Source organism: Macaca thibetana, chromosome X, assembly GCF_024542745.1.
Source record: "Macaca thibetana thibetana isolate TM-01 chromosome X, ASM2454274v1, whole genome shotgun sequence".
In the NCBI taxonomy this organism is placed as follows: Eukaryota; Metazoa; Chordata; class Mammalia; order Primates; family Cercopithecidae; genus Macaca; species Macaca thibetana.
The window spans coordinates 391896-414297 of NC_065598.1; the positions used below are offsets into that span (position 1 = coordinate 391896).

General features: G+C 46.1%; 1 protein-coding gene and 1 long non-coding RNA gene across 5 annotated transcripts in view; both read left to right on the forward strand.

Moving 5' to 3' along the window:
- LOC126946842 (dehydrogenase/reductase SDR family member on chromosome X) overlaps window positions 1-22402 on the forward strand; it is a 429610-nt gene that overhangs the window by 214471 nt on the left and 192737 nt on the right. The window contains exon 3 of the mRNA XM_050777532.1: window positions 21502-21609. Coding sequence (XP_050633489.1) covers window positions 21502-21609 — 108 coding nt within the window. The remainder of the gene's footprint in view (window positions 1-21501; window positions 21610-22402) is intronic.
- LOC126946844 (uncharacterized) lies at window positions 7915-15261 on the forward strand. Of its 4 annotated transcripts, none has more exons than XR_007722776.1 (5): window positions 7915-12597; window positions 12635-12782; window positions 13005-13115; window positions 13560-13633; window positions 14115-15261. It is a non-coding gene; the product is annotated as an uncharacterized LOC126946844 (long non-coding RNA). The 4 variants fall into 4 exon arrangements; XR_007722775.1 differs by lacking the exon at window positions 14115-15261 and adding an exon at window positions 14041-14083; XR_007722774.1 differs by lacking the exon at window positions 14115-15261 and having other exon boundaries at window positions 13560-13849.

Genomic DNA, 22402 nt, shown 5'->3' on the forward strand with positions numbered 1-22402 from the left:
AGTGTGTGGATTTCTTGGCTCTCTCTCTCTCTATCCTGCCGCCACGTGAGACATGCCTTGCTTCCCCTTCTGTTATGATGTGAAGTTTCCTGAGAGTTCCCCAGCCATGCAGACCTGTGAGTCAATGCAGCCTCTTTCCTTTATAAATTACCCAGTCTCTGGTATGCCTTTTTTTTTCCCTTTTTTTTTTTTTTTTTATTACACTGTAAGTTCTGGGATACATGTGCAGAACGTGCAGGTTTGTTACACAGGTATACACGTGCCGTGGTGCTTTGCTGCACCCATCAACCCGTCATCTACATTAGGTATTTCTCCTAATGCTCTCCCTCCCCTAGTCCCCACCCCCCAACAGGCCCCAGTGTTTGATGTTCCCCTCCCTGTGTCCATGTGTTCTCATTGTTCAACTCCCACTGTTGAGTGAGAACACGCGGAGTTTGGTTTTCTGTTCTTGTGTTAGTTTGCTGAGAATGATGGTTTCCAGCTTCATCCATTGTCTTTTCAAAGGACATGACCTCATCCTTTTTAATGGCTGCATAGTATTCCATGGTGTCTATGTGCCACATTTTCTTTATCCAGTCTGTCATTGATGGACATTTGGGTTAGTTCCAAGTCTTTGCTATTGTGAACAGTGCCGCAATAAACATACATGTGCACGTGTCTTCATAGTAGAATGGTGTATAATCCTTTGGGTATATACCTAGTAATGGGATTGCTGGGGCAAATGGTGTTTTAGATCCTTGGGGAATCACCACACTGTCTTCCATGATGGTTGAACTAATTTACACTCCTAACAACAGTGTAAAAGTTTCCCTATTTCTCCACATCCTCTCCAGAATCTGTTGTTTCATGACTTTTTAATGATCGCCATTCTAACTGGCGTGAGTTGGTATCTCATGGTGGTTTTGGTTTGCAGGAAATGCTCACTGTTTTTAGAAATATTTAAAAGAGTCTCTGGGCCCCTGCACAGATTTCCCAGAGCTCCTTCTGGCTGCCTGTGTTTGTGGCACTTCCCTCACTCACCATAAACGGAATTCCCTGTGTCTTCCCTCAGAGGCTGGGACCTTTCTGACTATACTAGTTTGTTCTCACGCTGCTAATAAACACATACCTGAGACGGGGCAATTTACAGAGGAAAGAGGTTTAGTGAACTCACAGTTCCACGTGGCTGGGGGAGCCTCACAATCATGGTGGAAGAGCAAGGAATGTCTTCTCTTACACGGTGGAGGGCAAGAGAGAGAGAGCGTGTGCAGGGGAACTTCTCTTTACAGAGCCATCAGATCTCATAAGACTATCACAAGAACAGCATGGGAAAGACCTGCCCCCCTGATTCCATTACCTCCCACCAGGTCCCTCCCACAATTATGAGAACTGCAATTCAAGATGAGATGTGGGCGGGGACGCAGCCAAACCATGTCACTGACTTTGTCTCTGGGTCTCGGTTTTGGCTCAGTCCTAACCCACCTGAATGCAAAACCTATTTCAAGAATGGTGTCGGTACTTCTTTCTTAAGAAAACATCAGAAAAGCAAGCTGGATGTTTTCAGGGGTGGGGGAAAAAGGAATCAGGGACTGTCGGTCCTACCCTCCCAGCCATAACTTTTGGTTCCTTTTCTCTGGGTATCCCTTGGGCTCAGCATGGAGACATAGAAAGGAGGGAACTCTGAGATGAGTGGAACAGGCTGCGGGGTGGTGTTACTCTTTGGGGAGGTAAAGTCTGTCCAGGGCTGCCATGGACAGCTGAGCTCAGAGCCTGGAGGAGCACAAAGCAGGCAGGTTCATATCATGTCACCACTGTGCCTGTTGGGATGGGAACTGGTGGAGGCTGAGGGTCACGGGATGGAGAATGTGCCCACTGGGGCTGTTCTAGGGAGCAGGGGCAGGGGAATCATCCTCATTTCTTTTAAGGTGTTCATTCTCTTCCTCTCTCTGTCTCTTATTCACTGGTTTTGCTCTCTCTTTCTCTCTTTTTTGTTTCTCTTTCTCTTCTTCACTTCTCTCTCTCTCTCTCCCTTTCTCTTGTTCACTTTCTCTCTCTCTCCCTGTCATTCAAGCTTTGAAGTTATAAAACTCTAAGTGCTACTTCGACCCTTTAATGTTTTCTTGCAGAACGAGTTTTCTGTTTTCATTGTACGGTCCAGAAACAAGAGTCAAAGACTTAAACCTGTTGGCGTCGTTTTTCAAGCTTCTGGTACTTTTGTTAATGTCTCGCAAAGCGGAACTGTGTTTAAGTGGAGAGTCATCCACGCGTTGATTTAGATATGGTCATCTGTTTCCCTATATGGCTGTCATTTTTCCCTTTAAACCAATTTTCTTTTCATCTTTACTAACCAGGGCATTTCATTTCTGGGGGAAACTACATAATTACTGACTTTAGATCTCATCATTCTCAGTGCCTTCTCTCTTGATTTGGTTTTGCTTTGCAAGGTGGTTTTATAGCTCTTGACAAACATCTGCCACATGTCTGGTAATGGTTGTTTTTTCCCCTTGAAACCAGAACTTTTTTTTTTTTTAACAAGATGCATTCAAGAATTCCTAACATATAATGTAGACAGACATCAGCTGGGCTCCTCTGATTGGACTGTTCATTTAGGGACTTCGGGTTCTACCAACTTTGTTCACTGTTTCTTCCCACCATGGTCCTGACACTCCCTATTGCAACCTGTAAAGACGATAAAGTCCAGTGGAGTAGTCCATTCTGGCACTGCTCTAAAACTATCCCTGAGGCTGGCTAATTTATAAAGAAAAGAGGTTTCATTGGCTCAGAGTTCTGCAGGCTGTACAGGGAGCACGAGGCTTCTCGTAGGTTTCTCAGGAGGCCCCAGGAGCCTTACAATCACTGAGGAAAGTGAAGGGAAAGCAGGCACGTCTCGCATGGTGGGAGCCGAAGCAAGAGAGAGAGGAAGTGCCACACTCTTTTAAACAACCAGGTCTCATACTCACTCACTCACTTTCATGAAAATAGCACCAAGAGGATAATGCAAAACCATTCACGAGAACCCCACCGCCATGATCCAGTCATCTCCCACCAGGCCCCACCTCTAACCCAGGGGATTCCAATTCCACATGAGATTGGGTGGGGACACACATCCAAACTCTATCATCTAGTTTGAAATGGGTATCCTCAGTGAGGACCCAGGGACAATGGTTTCCACTCATCTCTCCAAGAGGCTGTGTGGACTCTTCACTTCAACTGCATAAAATGCAGAGAGAACTGCTGATGGAATAAATCTGTTGGCACAAACTGTCTGTCCAAACTGTGTCATCTAGTTTGAAATTCATATCCTCGGTGATGACCCAGGGCCAATGGTTTCCACTCACCTCTCCAAGAGGTTGTGCGGACTCTTCACTTCAGCTCCGTAAAATGCCGACAGAGCTGCTGATGGAATAAATCTATTGCAAAAAAATGTCTTGGGCTGTGCCTCAGAAAGGGCTAAGATTTCCAGCCTCACCTCAGGGACGGGGACGAGGACCTGGGAAGTGTTATTTGCATCTTTTCTTAGTCCCCTTCAGGCTGCTACAACAAAAATATCATAGCCTGAGTGGATTATAAAGTACAGGCATTTATTGCTCACAGTTCTGGAGGCTGGAAGTCCACCATCAAGGCATGCAAGATATTCAGTGTCTGGAGACGGCTTCCTGGTTCGTAGATGGCACCTTCTCATTGTGTCCTCACATGGTGGAAGGAGTGAGGAGCTCTCTGGGGTCGCTTGTATAAGAACACAAATCCCATTCATGAAATTGGTGCTATTCCTGTCAGAATTGTGCCAGCACCATCTGGCTGGCCAGAGGGAGATGATTTCCAGGAAACCGGAATCCGCCAATTTGCATTTGGGTGGGAAACCGATGAGATTCTTGGATTGTACATCCTGACTTTGGGAGAAAATGACTTGGAGGGTGTAGAATTATTTATTGGGTCTAAGTGGAAGGTTTAGACCAGACCAGCGGTCCCTAACCTTTTTGGCACCAGGGACCGGTTTTGTGGAAGACAGTTTCTCCATGGCGGATGGGGGATTGTTTCAGGATGATCCAAGCACATTACATTGATTGCACACTTTATTTCTATTATGATTACATTGTAACATAGAATGAAATAGTTCTACAACTCACAGTAGTGTAGAAGAATAAGTGGGAGCCCTGAGACTGTTTTCCTGCAACTAGATGGTCCCATCTGGGGCTGATGGGAGACACAAAGATCATCAGGCATTAGATTTTCATAAGGGGCATGCAACCTAGATTCCCTCACATACACAGTTCACAACAGCTTCTCAATAGCACTCCTATGAGAATCTAATGCCGCTGCTGGTCTGACAGGAGGTGGAGCTCAGGCAGTAATGAGAGCTACGCGGAGCGACTGTAAATACGGACGAAGCTTCGCTTGCTCACCCACCACTTACCTCGTGCTGTGCAGCCTGGTTTCTAACAGGCTACGGATCAGTCCTGGGAGGGGGACCTCTGGAATAAGGGATCGCACAGAACCAGATAGTCTGTGAGGTTCTGCTTGGCCATACATTCCTGGGGGTGTAAATGATACAGCATCTTTTATTTTTATTGGTTTATTTTTGTGTATGTGGAGATGGGGTCTTGTTATGTGGCTCAGGCTGGTCTTGAAATCTTGGCCTCAAGCAATCCTACCACCTCGGTCTCTCTCCCCACATGCTGGGATTACAGGAGTGAGCCATCACCCTGGCCAATGTGGCATCTTTCATGCTCATTCCTGGACTTGTGTTTGCCCTTTGCCCCCACCCCTTATTTTATTTTATTTTTTAGACGGAGTCTCTCTCTGTCACCAGACTGGAGTGCAGTGGCACGATCTCAGCTCACTGCAAACTCTGCCTCCCGGGTTCACGCCATTCTCCCGCCTCAGCCTCCCGAGTAGCTGTGACTACATGTGCCAGCCACCACGCCTGGCTAGTTTTTGTATTTTTAGTAGACACAGGGTTTCACCATATTGGCCAGCATGGTCTCGATTTCTTGACTTCGTGATCCGCCCGCCTTGGCTTCACAAAGTCCTGGGATTACAATCCTGAGCCACTGCGCCTGGCTGTGTTTGCCTTTTAAAGTCTTGGACCATCAACTGCTCCTGAGGCACTGGGATGAGAACCTAGCAAGTGTTGTTTGCAGTTGTTCTTAGTTCTTTCAGGTTTCTATAACAAAGACACCATAGATGGAGTAGCTTAAACAACAGATGTTTATTGCTCACAGGTCTGGAGGCTGGGAGTCCAAGATCAAGGCAGGGCAGAGGCTGGGAGTCCAAGATCAAGGCAGGGCTGGAGGCTGGGAGTCCAAGATCAAGGCAGGCCTGGAGGCTGGGAGTCCAAGATCAAGGCAGGGCTGGAGGCTGGGAGTCCAAGATCAAGGCAGGGCTGGAGGCTGGGAGTCCAAGATCAAGGCAGGGCAGAGGCAGTGTCTGCTGGGGACCCGCTTCCTGATTCATAGACGGCGCCTTCTAGCTGTGTCCTCACGTGGTGGAAGGGGACGAGGGAGCTCTCTGGGGCTCCTTTTATAAGGGGCATTCATCCCATTGATGGAGCCCCACCCTCACGACCTCATCACCTTCCAAAGACCCCACCTCGTAACACCATCACCTTGGGGGTGAGGATTGAACGTAGGAATTTTGGGAAGACACACACGTTCAGTCCATAGTCCGTCTTGCCCTTTCAAGGAAGGGAGTGTCAACCTTTCATCTCTGATTGACTCATCCATGGATGGGTGAGCTTATTCATTCAGTCAATGAACACTTATGGGGCCCTTGTCTTCATGCCTGGCACCTGGTCAGGCCATGGTGTGCAGAGAGTTCACAGCAAGGTATCTGTCTTCAGTCATCATTGGCCTTATGTGGGAGGCAGGCTGGGTGTCAGCCCGGAGAACCATGGAGGCCCAGTGTGTTATGTACCCCGTGTAGAATAGATGAAGGCTGCTTTCATATCGTCACAAGCAGAAAGGTGCATGATTCGACCCCCTGTGTTTGAGACAAAAAAATGGAACGAAAATGGCCCTCCCATTGCACAGGGGACCCCAGTGCACAGGGAACCTCTTCTACTGGGGGGTGACCTCCTGCACACGTGTGAAATTAGAGAAATACAAGAAGTCAATGCATATTTCCTGGCCTCAACTTAAATTCGTTACATCCTACAGATTCAGGAACTGTGATAAAGATACTTTTTAAAGAAATCTAATGAAAATACCAGTGGGAAACAGCAGTCTGACGTTAAATAACACAAAGATTGCCTCTTAAAAGTTACACGTTTATTCATTGTCAGTTGTCACTGTACTAGGCAGAACTTTGTTGTCAAATTAGTATGAAATATCTTGTTTGTTCATGCAAATTAAATATGTGTTTGGAAGGCTGTGTTGACTGAGAAAATGGTAATTATAAAAGGTTAGTAATTGATGTCCACTTAGATTTAGCAAATACACAAAGCCACAGAGAAGGAAATTAAAATTATTCTTCCGTCCTCTCTCTGCAAAAATTTCAGCCGTCACCTTAAAATATTTCCTCTGTTTTCTTCGGGGATTCCAATGATGTGTAGTATGAGATTATTTGATATTGTCCATGACTCCTGGAGGCTCTATTTTTTAAACCTCATTTTTCTTTTCTTTTCTTTCTTTATTTTGAGACAGGGTCTTGTTCTGTCGCCCAGGCTGGAGTGCAGGGGTGCGATCATAGCTCACCGCAGCCTCAAGCTCCTGGGCTCCAGTGATCCTCCCGCCTCAGCCTCGTGAGTAGTGGCAGATTCAGTGGCTGGTGGGGACCCACTTCCTGGTTCCTAGACGGCGCCTTCTTGCTGTGACCTCACATGCTGGAAGGCGTGAGGGAGCTCTCTGGGGCCCCTGATGTAAAGACACTCATCTCATGCTTCAGGTTCCATTCTCATGACCTCATTACTTCCCAACACCATCACCTTGGATTTTAAAATACATATTAAAAATATAATTTTACATATTTTATAAAATTTTAGGAAATATATGTTTTATATATTATATAGCATATACAATATACATATTTTGTATTTTTAAAATTTTATAAAATATAAAATTATATATTACATGTCAATTATATATATTATATAAAAATACATATCACATTTTAATATTAATTATAATTTATTATATAAATATTATAGAAAATTAATTATATAAATATCATATTTATATAATATAAATATATAATATAAATTTATTATATAAATATATTTTTATATATTATACAATATATAAAAGGTACATGTTTTATATATTTTAAACTTTTATAAAATATATTTTAAAATTTATATAATTTTAAATTTATAAAATTTATAAAATATATTTTATAAAATATATGAAAAATTTATAAAATATATTTTATAAAATATATGTAAAATTCATATATAAAAAATGTTGGCTGGGCGTGGTGGCTCAAGCCTGTAATCCCAGCACTTTGGGAGGCCGAGGCGGGTGGATCACGAGGTCAGGAGATCGAGACCATCCTGGCTAACACGGTGAAACCCCGTCTCTACTAAAAATACGAAAAATTAGCCGGGCGCGGTGGCGGCGCCTGTGGTCCCAGCTAGTGGGGAGGCTGAGGCAGGAGAATGGCGGGAACCCGGGGGGCGGAGCTTGCAGTGAGCTGAGATCCGGCCACTGCACTCCAGCCCAGCGACACAGCGAGGCTCCGTCTCAAAAAAAAAAAAAAAAAAAAAAGTTATATATATATAAAAGAAACTTTTTTTTTGAGTAGAGTGCTGTGAACAGAGTTTCTGGGTAGCATGTATGCTATGAAATGGGGACGTTTGGGAACCTCTGTTCTGGTCCGTTATGTGTTAACTGTGAAGTTTGCTTCTTTGCCTTGGGTTTTTTTTTTTTTTTTTTTTTTTTTGAGACGGAGTCTCGCTCTGTCGCCCAGAGCGACATGACGTGACAGATGACGTGACAGATGAGGACTGACTGTGTGCTCAAGATCATGAGGTCAGGAGTTTGCGACCAGCCTGGCCAACATGTGAAACCCCGTGTCTACTAAAAATATCAAAAACAAATTAGCCAGGCGTGGTGGCGGGCGCCTGTAATCCCAGCCACTTGGAAGGCTGAGGCAGGAGAATCGCTTGAACCTGGGAGTTGGAGGTTGCAGGTTGCAGTGAGCTGAGATCGTGGCTTTGCACTCCAGCCTGGGCGACAAGAGCAAGACTCCGCCTCCAAAAAAAAAAAAAAAAAAAAGAACATTCTATTGCCTGCTTTCTGTGCGTTTTGTTTTTGACAGTCAGAGCTGTGACATATTTCATCCATGTAAAGCCGAGAGCATGTGGTGGTCCTGATGTTATACAGGCAGCCTTTCCCACTGCGTACAGTGCATCCTAAACCTGTTCCCCTGCATTTTAACCAGGGACAAATGGAGGCTAAGTAGGTAAGGGGTGAGAGCATGATTTGCAGCGAGAACCATGGGAAATGAGGTTCTTGGTTGCCACGTTGGGGGACCCCCACTCCCCTCCTCTCTCTGGGATAATTGAGTCCTCAACATCTTATATCTATAAAAGGAAGATTGAGTTGGAGCTAACGTTCCTGCCTGCAGTGACATTCCGGAAACTTTTTGTCAAAACCTTAGCAGCCATAAATACGTCAGAAGAGAAGAGACTTTTCATTCGTGTGGAGCATCTTCCCAGGAACTAAACTCAGGCGAAAGAGGCAATTCCTTCTAGCAGAATCCATCCTGAGTGTGTGCAGACGCCATGGGGAGATCTTCTACTGTGTCACCCAGCAATCCCATTACCATTGTACCATAAAGACACATGCACACATATGTTTATTGCAGCACTATTTACAATAGTGAAGACTTGGAACCAACCCAAATGCCCATCAGTGATAGACTGGAGAAAGAAAATGTGGCACATAGACACCATGGTGCCAGGCGCGGTGGCTCACGCCTGTCATCTCAGCACTTTGGGAGGCTGAGGTGGGCGCACCACGAGGTCAGGAGACTGAGACCATCCTGGCTCACAGGCTGAAACCCCGTCTCTACTAAAAACACAAAAACAAAATTAGCCGGGCGAGGTGGCAGGCGCCTGTAGTCCCAGCTACTCGGGAGGCTGAGGCAGGAGAATCACTTGAACCCAGGAGGCGGAAGTTGCAGTGAGCCGAGATTGTGCCACTGTATTCCAGCCTGGGCGACAGAGGGAGACTCTGTCTAAAAAATAAATAAATAAATAAATAAGTTAGAAAAATACACCATGGAATACTGCGCAGCCATGAAAAAGGATGAGTTCATGTCCTTTGCAGGGACATGGATGAAGCTGGAAACCATCCTTCTCAGCAAACTCACACAGTAAACCAAACACTGCATGTTCTCACTCATAAGTGGGAGTTGAACAATGAGATCACATGGACACAGGGAGGGGAACATCACACACCCGGGCCTGTTGGGGGGCGGGGGACAAGGGCAGGGAGAGCCTTAGGACACATACCTAAATGCATGCAGGGCTCGAAACGTAGATGACGGGTTGATGGGTGCTGCAAACCACCATGGCACATGTATACCTGTGGAACAAACCTGCACGTTCTGCACACGTATCGTAGGACTTAAAGTAAAAAAAAAAAGAAATAGTATTTCAGTACAGTCTGAATTAGGTATTAGATATAAAGGAGAACATATGTGTTGAGGGCCATTTGAGCCTGTTCTCTATATAAACTGATATTTTTGTCTTTTTTTGTAGCATGTTTGGGGTTTTTCTGGAGTTGAACTTTTTAGATATCTGAAAAATAGCTGTTAATATTTCCGACAGAAGTTGCAAATTTTTTCCCAGCTCATTATTAATTTTTTACTTTGCTTATGGAGATTTGTTTTTTTTTTTTTGAGATAATGTCTTGTTCTGTCACTCAGGCTGCAGTGCAGTGGCGTGATCTTGGCTCACTGCAGCCCCCATCTCTTGGGCTCAAGCGATCTTCCCATCCCAGCCTCCTAACTTGCCGGGGCTACAGGCACGCACTGCCACGCCTGGTTAATTTTTAAAGTTTTTTGTAGAGATGAGGCCTCTCTCTGTTTCCCAAGCTGGTCCTGAGCTTCAGGCCTCAAGCGATACCCCCACCTCAGCCTCCCGAAGTGCTGGGATTACAGCCGTGAGCCACTGCCCCGGCCTGTGTTTTAATCACGTAGTTTTTTTAATAGTGAAATTTATCTAACCACCTTTCTGAATTTTTGCTTAGGAAGCCTTTTCCTTCTGCGGAGGTTAAAGTAATGATTCCTGCTTTCCTGGAATCTTCTCATGGTTTAACTTTGTTTTTGTCTTGGAGTTGACTCTGATGCACACTGTGAGGTCTGGCTCTAGTTTTATCTCTTTCCTAATGTGGCTTCGCGTGCCCCAACACCGTTTATTAAAACACTCATCTTTTGCCCCTTTTGTCGTATACTAAATTTCCACGTGCAGTTGGCCTATTTCTGGAAATTGTACCCTGTTCCTTGCTCCATTAATGGCTGTGGTACCTCCCTTTTAATTATAGAGGCTTCTCAAATGTTCATCTCCTACAGGGCCGGTGTGTTCTCAGTCTTTATACATATCAGAATTTTCCTCTTTGCCGCCTCATTTGCAATTCTTTTCCCCACAGCAATTTCAGAATCGACTCGTCCAGTTTGCCTAAAAGAAATTCTGTGAACTATTTTTATTGGATCACATCAAATTTGCATATCGACTTGGGTCATTCTGACACCTTTAGGGTTGTATCAGTTTAGATCTTTTTTTTCCCCCTCCAACTTCTATTTTATTTTTTAAATTAAAAAAAATTTTTTTGTTTTGAGATGGAATCTCGCACTGTCACCCAGGCTGGAGTGCAATGGCGTGATCTCGGCTCACTGCAAGCTCCGCCTCCCGGGTTCAAGCGATTCTCCTGCCTCAGTCTCCCGAGTAGCTGGGATTACAGATGCACACCATGACACCCAGCTAATTTTTGTATTTTTATATTTTTAGTAGAGATGGGGTTTCACCATGTTGGCCAGGCTGGTCTCGAACTCCTGACCTCATGATCCACCCGCCTTGGCCTCCCAAAGTGCTGGGATGGCAGGTGTGAGCCACTGCGCCCGGCCTCAACTTCTATTTTAGATTCAGGGGGTAGATGTGCAGGTGTGTTCCCTGGGTATATTGCATGATGCTGAGGTTTGGACAACAAGGATCCTATGACCCAGGTAGTGAGCATAGCACTCAATAGTTTTTCAACCCTTGCCCTATCCCTTCCTTGCCCCATTGAATTCCTCAGGGTTTCTTGTTCCCATCTTTCTGGCCGTGTGTACTTGATGTTTACCTCCCAGTACGAAGTGAGAACGTGTGGTATTTAGTTTCCTGGTTCTGTGTTAATTCACGTAGGAGAATGGCGTCCACCTGCATCTCTATTGCTGCAAAGGACACGATTTTATGCTTTTTAATGGGTGCGTAGTATTCCATCGTATAGATGCACCACATTTTACTAAGAATTGAATTACCGTTTGAGCCAGCAATCCCATTACTGGGTATCTACCCAAGGGAAAGTAAGTCATTCTGCCAAAAAGATGCATAGACTGTGCGTTCATTGCAGCACTATTCGTAATAGCAAAGACATGGAATCAAACTTAGGTGTCTGTCAACTCTGGATTGGACAAAGTTTGGTGTTTTTTTTCTTTTTTTCTTTTGAGACGGAGTCTTGCTTTGTCACCCAGGCTGGAGTGCAGTGGCACAATCTCAGCTCACTGCCATCCCCGCCTCCCTGATTCACACCATTCTCCTGCCTCAGCCTCCTGAGTAGCTGGGACTACAGGTGCCCGCCACCACGCCTGGCTAATTTTTTGTATTTTGAGTAGAGACGGGGTTTCACTGTGTTAGCCAGGATGGTCTCGATCACCTGACCTCGTGATCCTCCCGCCTCGGCTTCCCAAAGTTCTGGGATTGTGAGTCACCACGCCTGGCCGTCTTTTTTGTTTTGTTTTGTTTTGAGACAGTCTCAGTCGGTCACCCAGGCTGGAGTGCCATGGCATGATCACAGCTCTTCACAGCCTCAACCTCCCAGGTTTGCGTGATCCTCTGAACTCAGCCTCCCGGGTAGCTGGAATGACAGCCGTGTGCCACCATGCCCGGCTCATTTTTTTGTTCCTTTTTCTGTTTTATGGAAATGGGGCTTCACCATGTTGCCCAAACTGGTCTTGAACTCCTGGGCTCAAACGATCTGCCTGTCTTTGGTTTTCCAAAGTGCTGGGGTCACAGGCAGGAGCCACTGCGCCTGACCGGTTTGGGTCTTTTGAGAAGCACACACCAAGAAGGAAAGTGATGGGCCAGAGATTTACTAGGGAGACTCTTGTGTGAAGGGTCAAACAGATTTACTAGGGAGACTCTTGTGTGAAGGGTCAAACAGATTTACTAGGGAGACTCTTGTGTGAAGGGTCAAACAGGTTTACTAGGGAGACTCTTGTGTGAAGGGTCAAACAGGTTGACTAGGGAGACTCTTGTGTGAAGGGTCAAACAGGTTGACTAGGGAGACTCTTGTGTGAAGGGTCAAACAGGTTGACTAGGGAGACTCTTGTGTGAAGGGTCAAACAGGTTGACTAGGGAGACTCTTGTGTGAAGGGTCAAACAGGTTGACTAGGGAGACTCTTGTGTGAAGGGTCAAACAGGTTGACTAGGGAGACACTTGTGTGAAGGGTCAAACAGGTTGACTAGGGAGACTCTTGTGTGAAGGGTCAAACAGGTTGACTAGGGAGACTCTTGTGTGAAGGGTCAAACAGGTTGACTAGGGAGACTCTTGTGTGAAGGGTCAAACAGGTTGACTAGGGAGACTCTTGTGTGAAGGGTCAAACAGGTTTACTAGGGAGACTCTTGTGTGAAGGGTCAAACAGGTTTACTAGGGAGACTCTTGTGTGAAGGGTCAAACAGGTTTACTAGGGAGACTCTTGTGTGAAGGGTCAAACAGGTTTACTAGGGAGACTCTTGTGTGAAGGGTCAAACAGGTTTACTAGGGAGACTCTTGTGTGAAGGGTGAAACAGGTTGACTAGGGAGACTCTTGTGTGAAGGGTGAAACAGGTTGACTAGGGAGACTCTTGTGTGAAGGGTCAAACAGGTTGACTAGGGAGACTCTTGTGTGAAGGGTCAAACAGGTTGACTAGGGAGACTCTTGTGTGAAGGGTCAAACAGGTTGACTAGGGAGACTCTTGTGTGAAGGGTCAAACAGATTGACTAGGGAGACTCTTGTGTGAAGGGTCAAACAGGTTTACTAGGGAGACTCTTGTGTGAAGGGTCAAACAGGTTTACTAGGGAGACTCTTGTGTGAAGGGTCAAACAGGTTTACTAGGGAGACTCTTGTGTGAAGGGTCAAACAGGTTTACTAGGGAGACTCTTGTGTGAAGGGTCAAACAGGTTTACTAGGGAGACTCTTGTGTGAAGGGTCAAACAGGTTTACTAGGGAGACTCTTGTGTGAAGGGTCAAACAGGTTTACTAGGGAGACTCTTGTGTGAAGGGTGAAACAGGTTTACTAGGGAGACTCTTGTGTGAAGGGTGAAACAGGTTTACTAGGGAGACTCTTGTGTGAAGGGTGAAACAGGTTGACTAGGGAGACTCTTGTGTGAAGGGTGAAACAGGTTGACTAGGGAGACTCTTGTGTGAAGGGTCAAACAGGTTGACTAGGGAGACTCTTGTGTGAAGGGTCAAACAGGTTTACTAGGGAGACTCTTGTGTGAAGGGTCAAACAGGTTTACTAGGGAGACTCTTGTGTGAAGGGTCAAACAGGTTTACTAGGGAGACTCTTGTGTGAAGGGTCAAACAGGTTTACTAGGGAGACTCTTGTGTGAAGGGTCAAACAGGTTTACTAGGGAGACTCTTGTGTGAAGGGTCAAACAGGTTTACTAGGGAGACTCTTGTGTGAAGGGTCAAACAGATTTACTAGGGAGACTCTTGTGTGAAGGGTGAAACAGGTTTACTAGGGAGACTCTTGTGTGAAGGGTGAAACAGGTTTACTAGGGAGACTCTTGTGTGAAGGGTGAAACAGGTTTACTAGGGAGACTCTTGTGTGAAGGGTGAAACAGGTTTACTAGGGAGACTCTTGTGTGAAGGGTCAAACAGGTTGACTAGGGAGACTCTTGTGTGAAGGGTCAAACAGGTTTACTAGGGAGACTCTTGTGTGAAGGGTGAAACAGGTTTACTAGGGAGACTCTTGTGTGAAGGGTCAAACAGGCGCTGGCAGGAGAAAGTGGAGGAAGGTTTTCAGACGACGGTGTAGGTGCCCCACACCTGTGAAAAAAGACAGGGAGAGGCATTGGGTAGAAGGAGCGTCCAGCTGGTTTTCTGATCATGCTGAGTCACAGGCTGTGAAAACCCAAAAGCCTGAGGAAGCCGGATCTTGCGAAACATGTTGTCCATCTGCAGAGGCACCGGGTGGGTGGTGTCTGGTGACTGTTGCAACCTGCTGTCTGTGTGCGGGGGTGTCTGTGTGGGTACATACAAATTTCTCAGCTCCAGTGCCAGCTTCCCGGTCCATAAGGAAAACACTAAACTCTTCTCGCTAAAGTTAGAAATGCAGCAAGGATCTACTCTGCAATCTGTGATGCTTTTATTTATTTGTTTATTTCTTTTCGAGCTGGGGTCTCACCGCATTGCCCAGGCTGCAGTGCCGTGGCACAATCGGCTCACTGTGTGTTTTCAGGGAAGACTCCACGGGCACCTCCAAAACCATGGTGGCATGACGTTCTCACCGAGACCCGAGGGCATCTTGCCATGGCCTCAGCTCTACTTTTATGTCTGTACAGAGGGGCCTGAAGGTTTCCTGATAGAGGCTTTGCACACTCTCGATGACCAAGTCTCATTTCACTGTTGCTGTTGTTTCTGTATTATCAGCAGGACTGTCTCTTCCCATGCCTTTTTAAGCTGCCAGTTGTTTCTGTATTTATGGAAGCTGTTGATATTTGCTTCTGAATTTTCTGACTACCTTCCTGAATTCTCTTCTTGGATTTGTTTAATGTTGATTTTGTTAGTTTTTTCCTGGCATACCATCATGTCATCTGCAAAGTATATTTTGACTCTCCCTCTGCAGTTCTTGTATCTGTTATAGTTATTTATCTGACCACGTTGGATAATATCTCCAATAACATGTTAAAGGACAGGGCGCAGTCCTGGAATCCCAGCTCTTTGGGAGGCCGGGGTGGGAGGATGACTTGAGCCCAGGAGATCAAGACCAGTCTGGGCAACACAGGAAGACCCCATCTTTACAAAAAAATAGTAAAAAAAATAACCGGCTGTGGTGGCTCTCACCTGTAGTCCCAGCTACTTGGGAGGCTGAGGCAGGAGGATCGTTTGAGCCCAGGAGGTCGAGGCTGCAGCAAGCTATGATTGTACCACTGCACTGCAGCCTGGGCAGTGTAACGAGACCCCAGCTCAAAAGAAAAAAAAAAAAGCATCACAGAGAACAGGATGGACACTTGCTGCTTTTCTAACTTTAGCTGGAAGATTTTAGTGTTTTCTTTATCGACTAGGAAGTTGGCATTTTGGGGCTGAGAAATATGTGTGTACACACACAGACACACCCTCACACAGACACATATTTATACACACCCAGCATGTACACACACAGGCACACCCTCACAGACACAGACTTATACACACGCAGCATGTACACACACAGACACCCTCAAACAGACACAGACTTATACACACACAGCATGTACACACACACACACCCTCACACAGACACATACTTATACACACACAGCATGTACACACACACAGACACACCCTGACACAGACACAGACTTATACACACGCAGCATGTACACACACAGACACCCTCACACAGACACAGACTTATACACACACAGCATGTACACACACACACACACCCTCACACAGACACAGACTTATACACACCCAGCATGTACACACACACACACACCCTCACAGACACAGACTTATACACACACAGCATGTACACACACACACACACCCTCACACAGACACAGACTTATACACACGCAGCATGTACACACACACACACACCCTCACACAGACACAGACTTATACACACGCAGCATGTACACACACACACACACCCTCACACAGACACAGACTTATACACACCCAGCATGTACACACACAGGCATACCCTCACAGACACATACTTATACACACCCAGCATGTACACACACAGACACACCCTCACAGACACAGACTTATACACACGCAGCATGTACACACACACACACACCCTCACACAGACACATATTTATACACACCCAGCATGTACACACACAGGCACACCCTCACAGACACATACTTATACACACCCAGCATGTACACACACAGACACACCCTCACAGACACATACTTATACACACCCAGCATGTACACACACACACACCCTCACACAGACACATACTAATACACACGCAGCATGTACACACACACACACCCTCACACAGACACAGACTTATACACACCCAGCATGTACACACACAGACACACCCTCACAGACACATACTTATACACACCCAGCATGTACACACACACACACACCCTCACACAGACACATACTTATACACACGCAGCATGTACACACACAGACACCCTCAGAGAGACACACTTATACACACACAGCGTGTACACTCACAGACACCCTCACAGACACAGACTTATACACACACAGCATGTACACACACACACACCCTCACACAGACACAGACTTATACACACGCAGCATGTACACACACACACACACCCTCACACAGACACAGACTTATACACACGCAGCATGTACACACAGACACACCCTCACACAGACACAGACTTATACACATGCAGCATGTACACACACACACACACCCTCACACAGACACAGACTTATACACACGCAGCATGTACACACACACAGACACACCCTCACACAGACACAGACTTATACACACACAGCATGTACACACACACACACACCCTCACACAGACACATACTTATACACACCCGGCATATACACACACACACACCCTCACAGACACAGACTTATACACACACAGCATGTACACACACACACACACCCTCACAGACACAGACTTATACACACACAGCATGTACACACACACACACACCCTCACACAGACACAGACTTATACACACGCAGCATGTACACACACACACAGACACACCCTCACACAGACACAGACTTATACACACGCAGCATATACACACACAGACACACGCTCACACAGACACAGACTTATACACACACAGCATATAAGCATAGCGTGTGTGTTCGTAATTAGGATTTAATAATATATTCCGATTTTTAAAATAAGTAAATTAAGAACATCAATACATCTACTGAGACTACATGTAGTAATTCCAAGTCCCTTAGCTTGGGTCAGGAACATGGGAATGTCATTGTACAACTTCTACCTTCGGGTTACGAGGAATACAGCAGAAAACCTAAGCGTGTGGAAAACTTATGATGCAGTGTTCTAGGTGGACAGAACTTTTCATCGATTCACGCGTGTATCAAGCCAAATAGTAAAAGTCTTACACACCGAGAGGACTGTTCACACAATACTGTCAATGAAATGTACAGGCTGACAAATAAATTATATGTTGAAGAGCCTCCCCCACAGGCCCCACCTCCTCATACCGTCACCCTGGCGATGGAATGTTTTCAACATAGGAATTATTTTTGGGGGAGAGGAGACACGAAATTTTTTACACTTGGGAAAGGCAAAATGTAAAAGTAGCATAGGCCTTTTCATTTTATTTTATTTTATTCTATTTTATTTTATTTTATTACACTTTAAGTTCTGCAGTACATGTGCAGAATGTGCAGGTTTGTTACATAGGTAGACAGGCGCCATGGTGATTTGCTGCATCCATCAACCCGTCATCAATATTAGCTATTTCTCCTAATGCTCTCCCTGCCCTAGCCCCCCACCTCCTGACAGGCCCCGGTGTGTGATGCTCCCCTCCCTGTGTCCATGTGTTCTCATTGTTCGACTCCCACTTATGAGTGAGAACATGCGGTGTTTGGTTTTCTGTTCTTGTGTGAGTTTCCTGAGAAGGATGGTTTCCAGCTTCATCCATGTTTCTGCAAAGGACACGAACTCATCCTTTTTTATGGCTGCGTAGTATTCCATGGTGTCTATGTACCACATTTTCTTACTCCAGTCTATTATCGATGGGCATTTGGGTTGGTTCCAAGTCTTTGCTATTGTGAACAGTGCCGCAATAAACATACGTGTGCGCATGTCTTTATAGCAGAATGATTTATAATCCTTATTGCTATTTAAATTACCTTTGTATTTTTATAGATTCGTGGGTATGAGTACACTTGTGTTACCCGAATATATTGCATAGTGCTAATGTTTGGGCTTTTAGTGAGGCCATCACTCAAATAACGCGCATGGTAGCCAATAGGTAATTTCTCGTCCCTCATCCCATCCCACCCTGTGACACCTCTGAGTCCCCAATGTCTATTAATTTATGCTCTATGTTGATGTGTACACATTATTTAACTCCCCTTATAAGGGATAACGTGTGGTATTTGACTTTCTGTTTCACTGAGTTGTTTCACTTAGGATAATGGTCTCTAGTTCACTTTGTGTTGCTGCACAAGACACAACTTCATTCCTTTTCATGGCTGCGTACTATTCCATGTTATATATGTGCCGTATTTAAAAAAATCAGAATATCTGTTGGTGGACACTCAGGCTTAATGTTTTAATAAAGAACATTCCAAATATGTTGAAGAAAATAATCTCCTGCACAAAACTTGAAAAGGTCATATGTGTCTGTAATAATTCACAGAAAGCGACTTGCCTGACTTCCTGCCTACAAAATCCACTTTTCCGTCAGTCTTCCCTTCTCCAGGGAATTCATGGAAGTTCCCTTCTTGCATTTTCTCAGCCCCCCGTACAAGGACTCATTCTTGCCTCATCGTGTCCCCGTCTCTGTCCTTGCCTTGTGATTGGTTTTTGACTTTGCACACCAGATGTCTGACTCCCACCAGCACACCTGTTGCCTGCACCTGTGAGACACGTTCTGAATCCACCACCTCTCATACCACCTGTGCTGAACTGTGGCCGAGCTCCCCCGTCAATCCCTGGGACTGCTGCAGGGGACCCTTGATAGCCATGTCTTCCTCCAGCTCGAGGGGATTCTCCATGAATCTATCCCTTCATTCCTTCCTGTGAAACATATCACAGATTCAGCTCAGAGCCCTGTGATGACGCCCGGTCTGCCGGAGAGAAAGAAGCTCACGAACTGTGCGGGGTGCCCCTGCACCTTCTTCCCTCCTCTCTTCCCTCTTTCCACGTGCTTGGCTCCAGCCAGCCGCCTTCCTCTTCCTGGAATATCGCAGGCGTGCTGGGCTTTTGCTCTCCCCGTCACAGCATCAGCTCAGGAGGCCCTCCTCGGAGGGTTTTCCTCTCACCCTCCATCCAGAATCACCGCATCGACCTCTCCTCTTCTTCCTTTGCTTGGGGTTTCCTTTGAAGTTCACTCATAACTGGAAGGTGTGAGATCTGGAAAGTTCTGGCTTATTGCCAGACACATCTGTGTATTTACAGTGGATGGCATCTTACCCAGGGGAACGAAATCTCCTGGAGGCAGAGAACATGTTTATGTCGGTCTAGTTCGTTCCCCGCATGCTGGGCACCGAGTGTGGGCTCTGCACATATTTTATAAAAGAAGAAGGGAAGGGTTGGAATAGGGACAGAAGGAAGGAGGAAGAAAGGAAAGAAAGAGGGAGGGAAGAAAGAAAAGAGGGAGGGAAGGAAAGAGGGAAAGAAGGAAGGAAAGAGTGAGAGAAGGAAGTAAAGAGGAAGGGAAGGGAAGGGAAGGTAGGAAGGAAAAAGTGAGAGAAGTGAAGAGGAAAGGATGGAAGGATAAAGGAAGGAAAGAGGGAGTGAAGGAAAGAGGAAAAGAAGAAGGAAGGAGTGAGACAAGGAGGGATAACATTAGGAGACATACCTAACGTAAATGACCAGTTAATGGGTGCAGCACACCAACATGGCACATGTCTACATGTGTAACAAACCTGCACGTTGTGCACATGTACCCTAGAATTTAAAGTATAATAAAAAATAAATATATGAAAAAAAGAAGAAAGGAGGGAAAGAGGAAAGGAAAGAAATAAAGAGGGAGGGAAGAAAGGAAGGAAAGAAGGAAGGAAGGAGGAAGGAAGGAAAAAGGGAGGGAAGGAGTGAAGACAGGAAAGAGGGGAGGAAGGAAGGAAAGAAGGAAGGAGAATGGAAGGAAAGAAAAAGGGAGGGAAGGAAGGAATGAAGACAGGAAAGAGGGAGGGAAGGAAGGAAGGAAGGAGAATGGAAGGAAAGAAAAAGGGAGGGAAGGAAGGAATGAAGAAAGGAAAGAGGGAGGGAAGGAAGGAAAGAAGGAGGGAGGGAAGGAGAGAGGGAGGGAAGGAAGGAATGAGGCAGGGAAAGAATGAAGGAAGAAAGGAAAAAGAGAAGGAAGGAGGAAGGAAGGAAGGAAAGAGGGAAGGAAGGAAGGAAAGATGGAGAGAAGGCAGGGAGGACAAATGGAAGGAAGAAAAAGAAATACAAATGTCTGTCCAAATGTGGATCACTTGTCTTAACCAGAAATTCAGGTGAGATGCTCTCTGCACCTGTGCTCTCAGCAGCTTTGAAGCAAACCGTATTAACCGTGTCTTTTATTTTCTGGGTTCTGATGCGTGACTTCCGTGACCGTGTCAGCCCTAGAGACCCTGCCCCTCCCACGGCTAGTGAATCCCCGGAGGTGGTGAACAACCCGTCTGTGAGCCTGTCTTTCGTATGCAAACCCACCAAGCCAGAATCCGCCCCCAACCATCTCCTTTATTGGGCTTGCCTATTCCACGTCACTCTCCGCCTGCCGTAACCACCCCAAAACCAGGTACCAGAGAGTCAGGGACGGCCCCTGTGCCCCAGAGTCTGCGGAAATCATTCACACCAGCCCGCGCTAAGCCTCCTCACCTGTTCCTTCCCTTGGAAACCACAAGGAGAGCTCTTGTCCCCTTCGTCTTCCCACCTGACCAAACTGGGTGTGCCCCTGTGTGGTCCTGAGTGGCGTGACACGCCCCTCCTCTTGGAACCTGTGAGTAACAAACCGCTTGCTCAAGAGCAGCCTCCTGATCTGTTGGCCCCACCACGCCTACATCCCGATAAAGTCTACATTGTACAACGCAAACCAACAAAGGTGTCCTGCCCGGTGCTGCCCCGAGAGCAGAGGTTAGTTCAGGATTCTCGCTCGCCTCTGAAAGGGTATCCATGCTGCAGGCCTTTCTGCCGGTCACATGGACGGCATATTCCAGCGCCTGCCAGGGACTCGTGGGGGGTGACGGGATTTATCAGGGGGTTTTTCATTGCACTGTCATTACGCGAGACTAATCCACTTTAATACATCCATGCCTCCTGAGCCTGTGGGAATTCAAGAGGAACAGAAGCAGAAGGAATGGAACCATCCCTCCCTTTGGCATCCTGCGTCTCTGGAGGCTTAATTCTTACAAATATGTGCTCTGCTTTTAAATCTTAGTTTGATGATTTTCTCTTCCTCTTTTTCAGGTTTCCCCCGACAACCTGACCGTGTGGCTGTCGTGACGGGAGGGACAGATGGCATCGGCTATTCGACGGCGAAGCATCTGGCGAGACTCGGCATGCATGTTATCATAGGTGATGACTTTCACAGTTACTTGTGTTTTTTGTTTTTTGGGTTTTGTTGTTGTTGCTGTTTTTGTTTTTGAGGCAGGGTCTCAGTCTGTCAGCCTGCGCTGGACTGCAGTGCTGCGATCTCGGCTCACTGCAACCTCCACCTCCTGGGTTCAAGCAATTCTCCCACCTCAGCCTCCCGAGTACCTGGGTTTACAGACAGGCACCGCCACGCCCGGCTCATTGTTGTATTTTTAGTAGACATGGTGTTTCAGTACACTGGCCAGGCTGGTCTTGAACCCCTCAGCTCAAGCCAGCCACCTGCCTTGGCCTCCCAGAGTGCTAGGATTACCGGTGTGAGCCACCATGCCTGGCAGTTAGTTGTATTTTATACCTAACGTGAGCTACTTAGTTGTTCATTTAGACATGTATGCAAATGTTGATTTGCATATAGAAAATTCAGTCAGATCCAGAAAACTCATAAAGGTGATATTCAAAACCTGGAAAACACAGGAAATTGTTGTACTCTTTTGGAAATAGATATATGTGCTGCTTCCATATGGATCCTGTTTTTTTTCACATGGTTTCCTGGAAGAAAATAACCATATATCTTTATTACTTTACTAGGGCTGCTATAACAAAGTAGCTGAAGGAGACTGGAGGTTAATAAAAAGCCAAAATTTAGTTTTCGCAATTCTGGAGGCTGGATGTTTAATATCACAATGAGGGCAGGGCTGGTTCCTCCTGTGGCCTCTCTCCTGGGCTTGGAGACACCGTGTTCTCCCCGCGTCCTCACAGGGTCGTTTCTCTGTGTGTT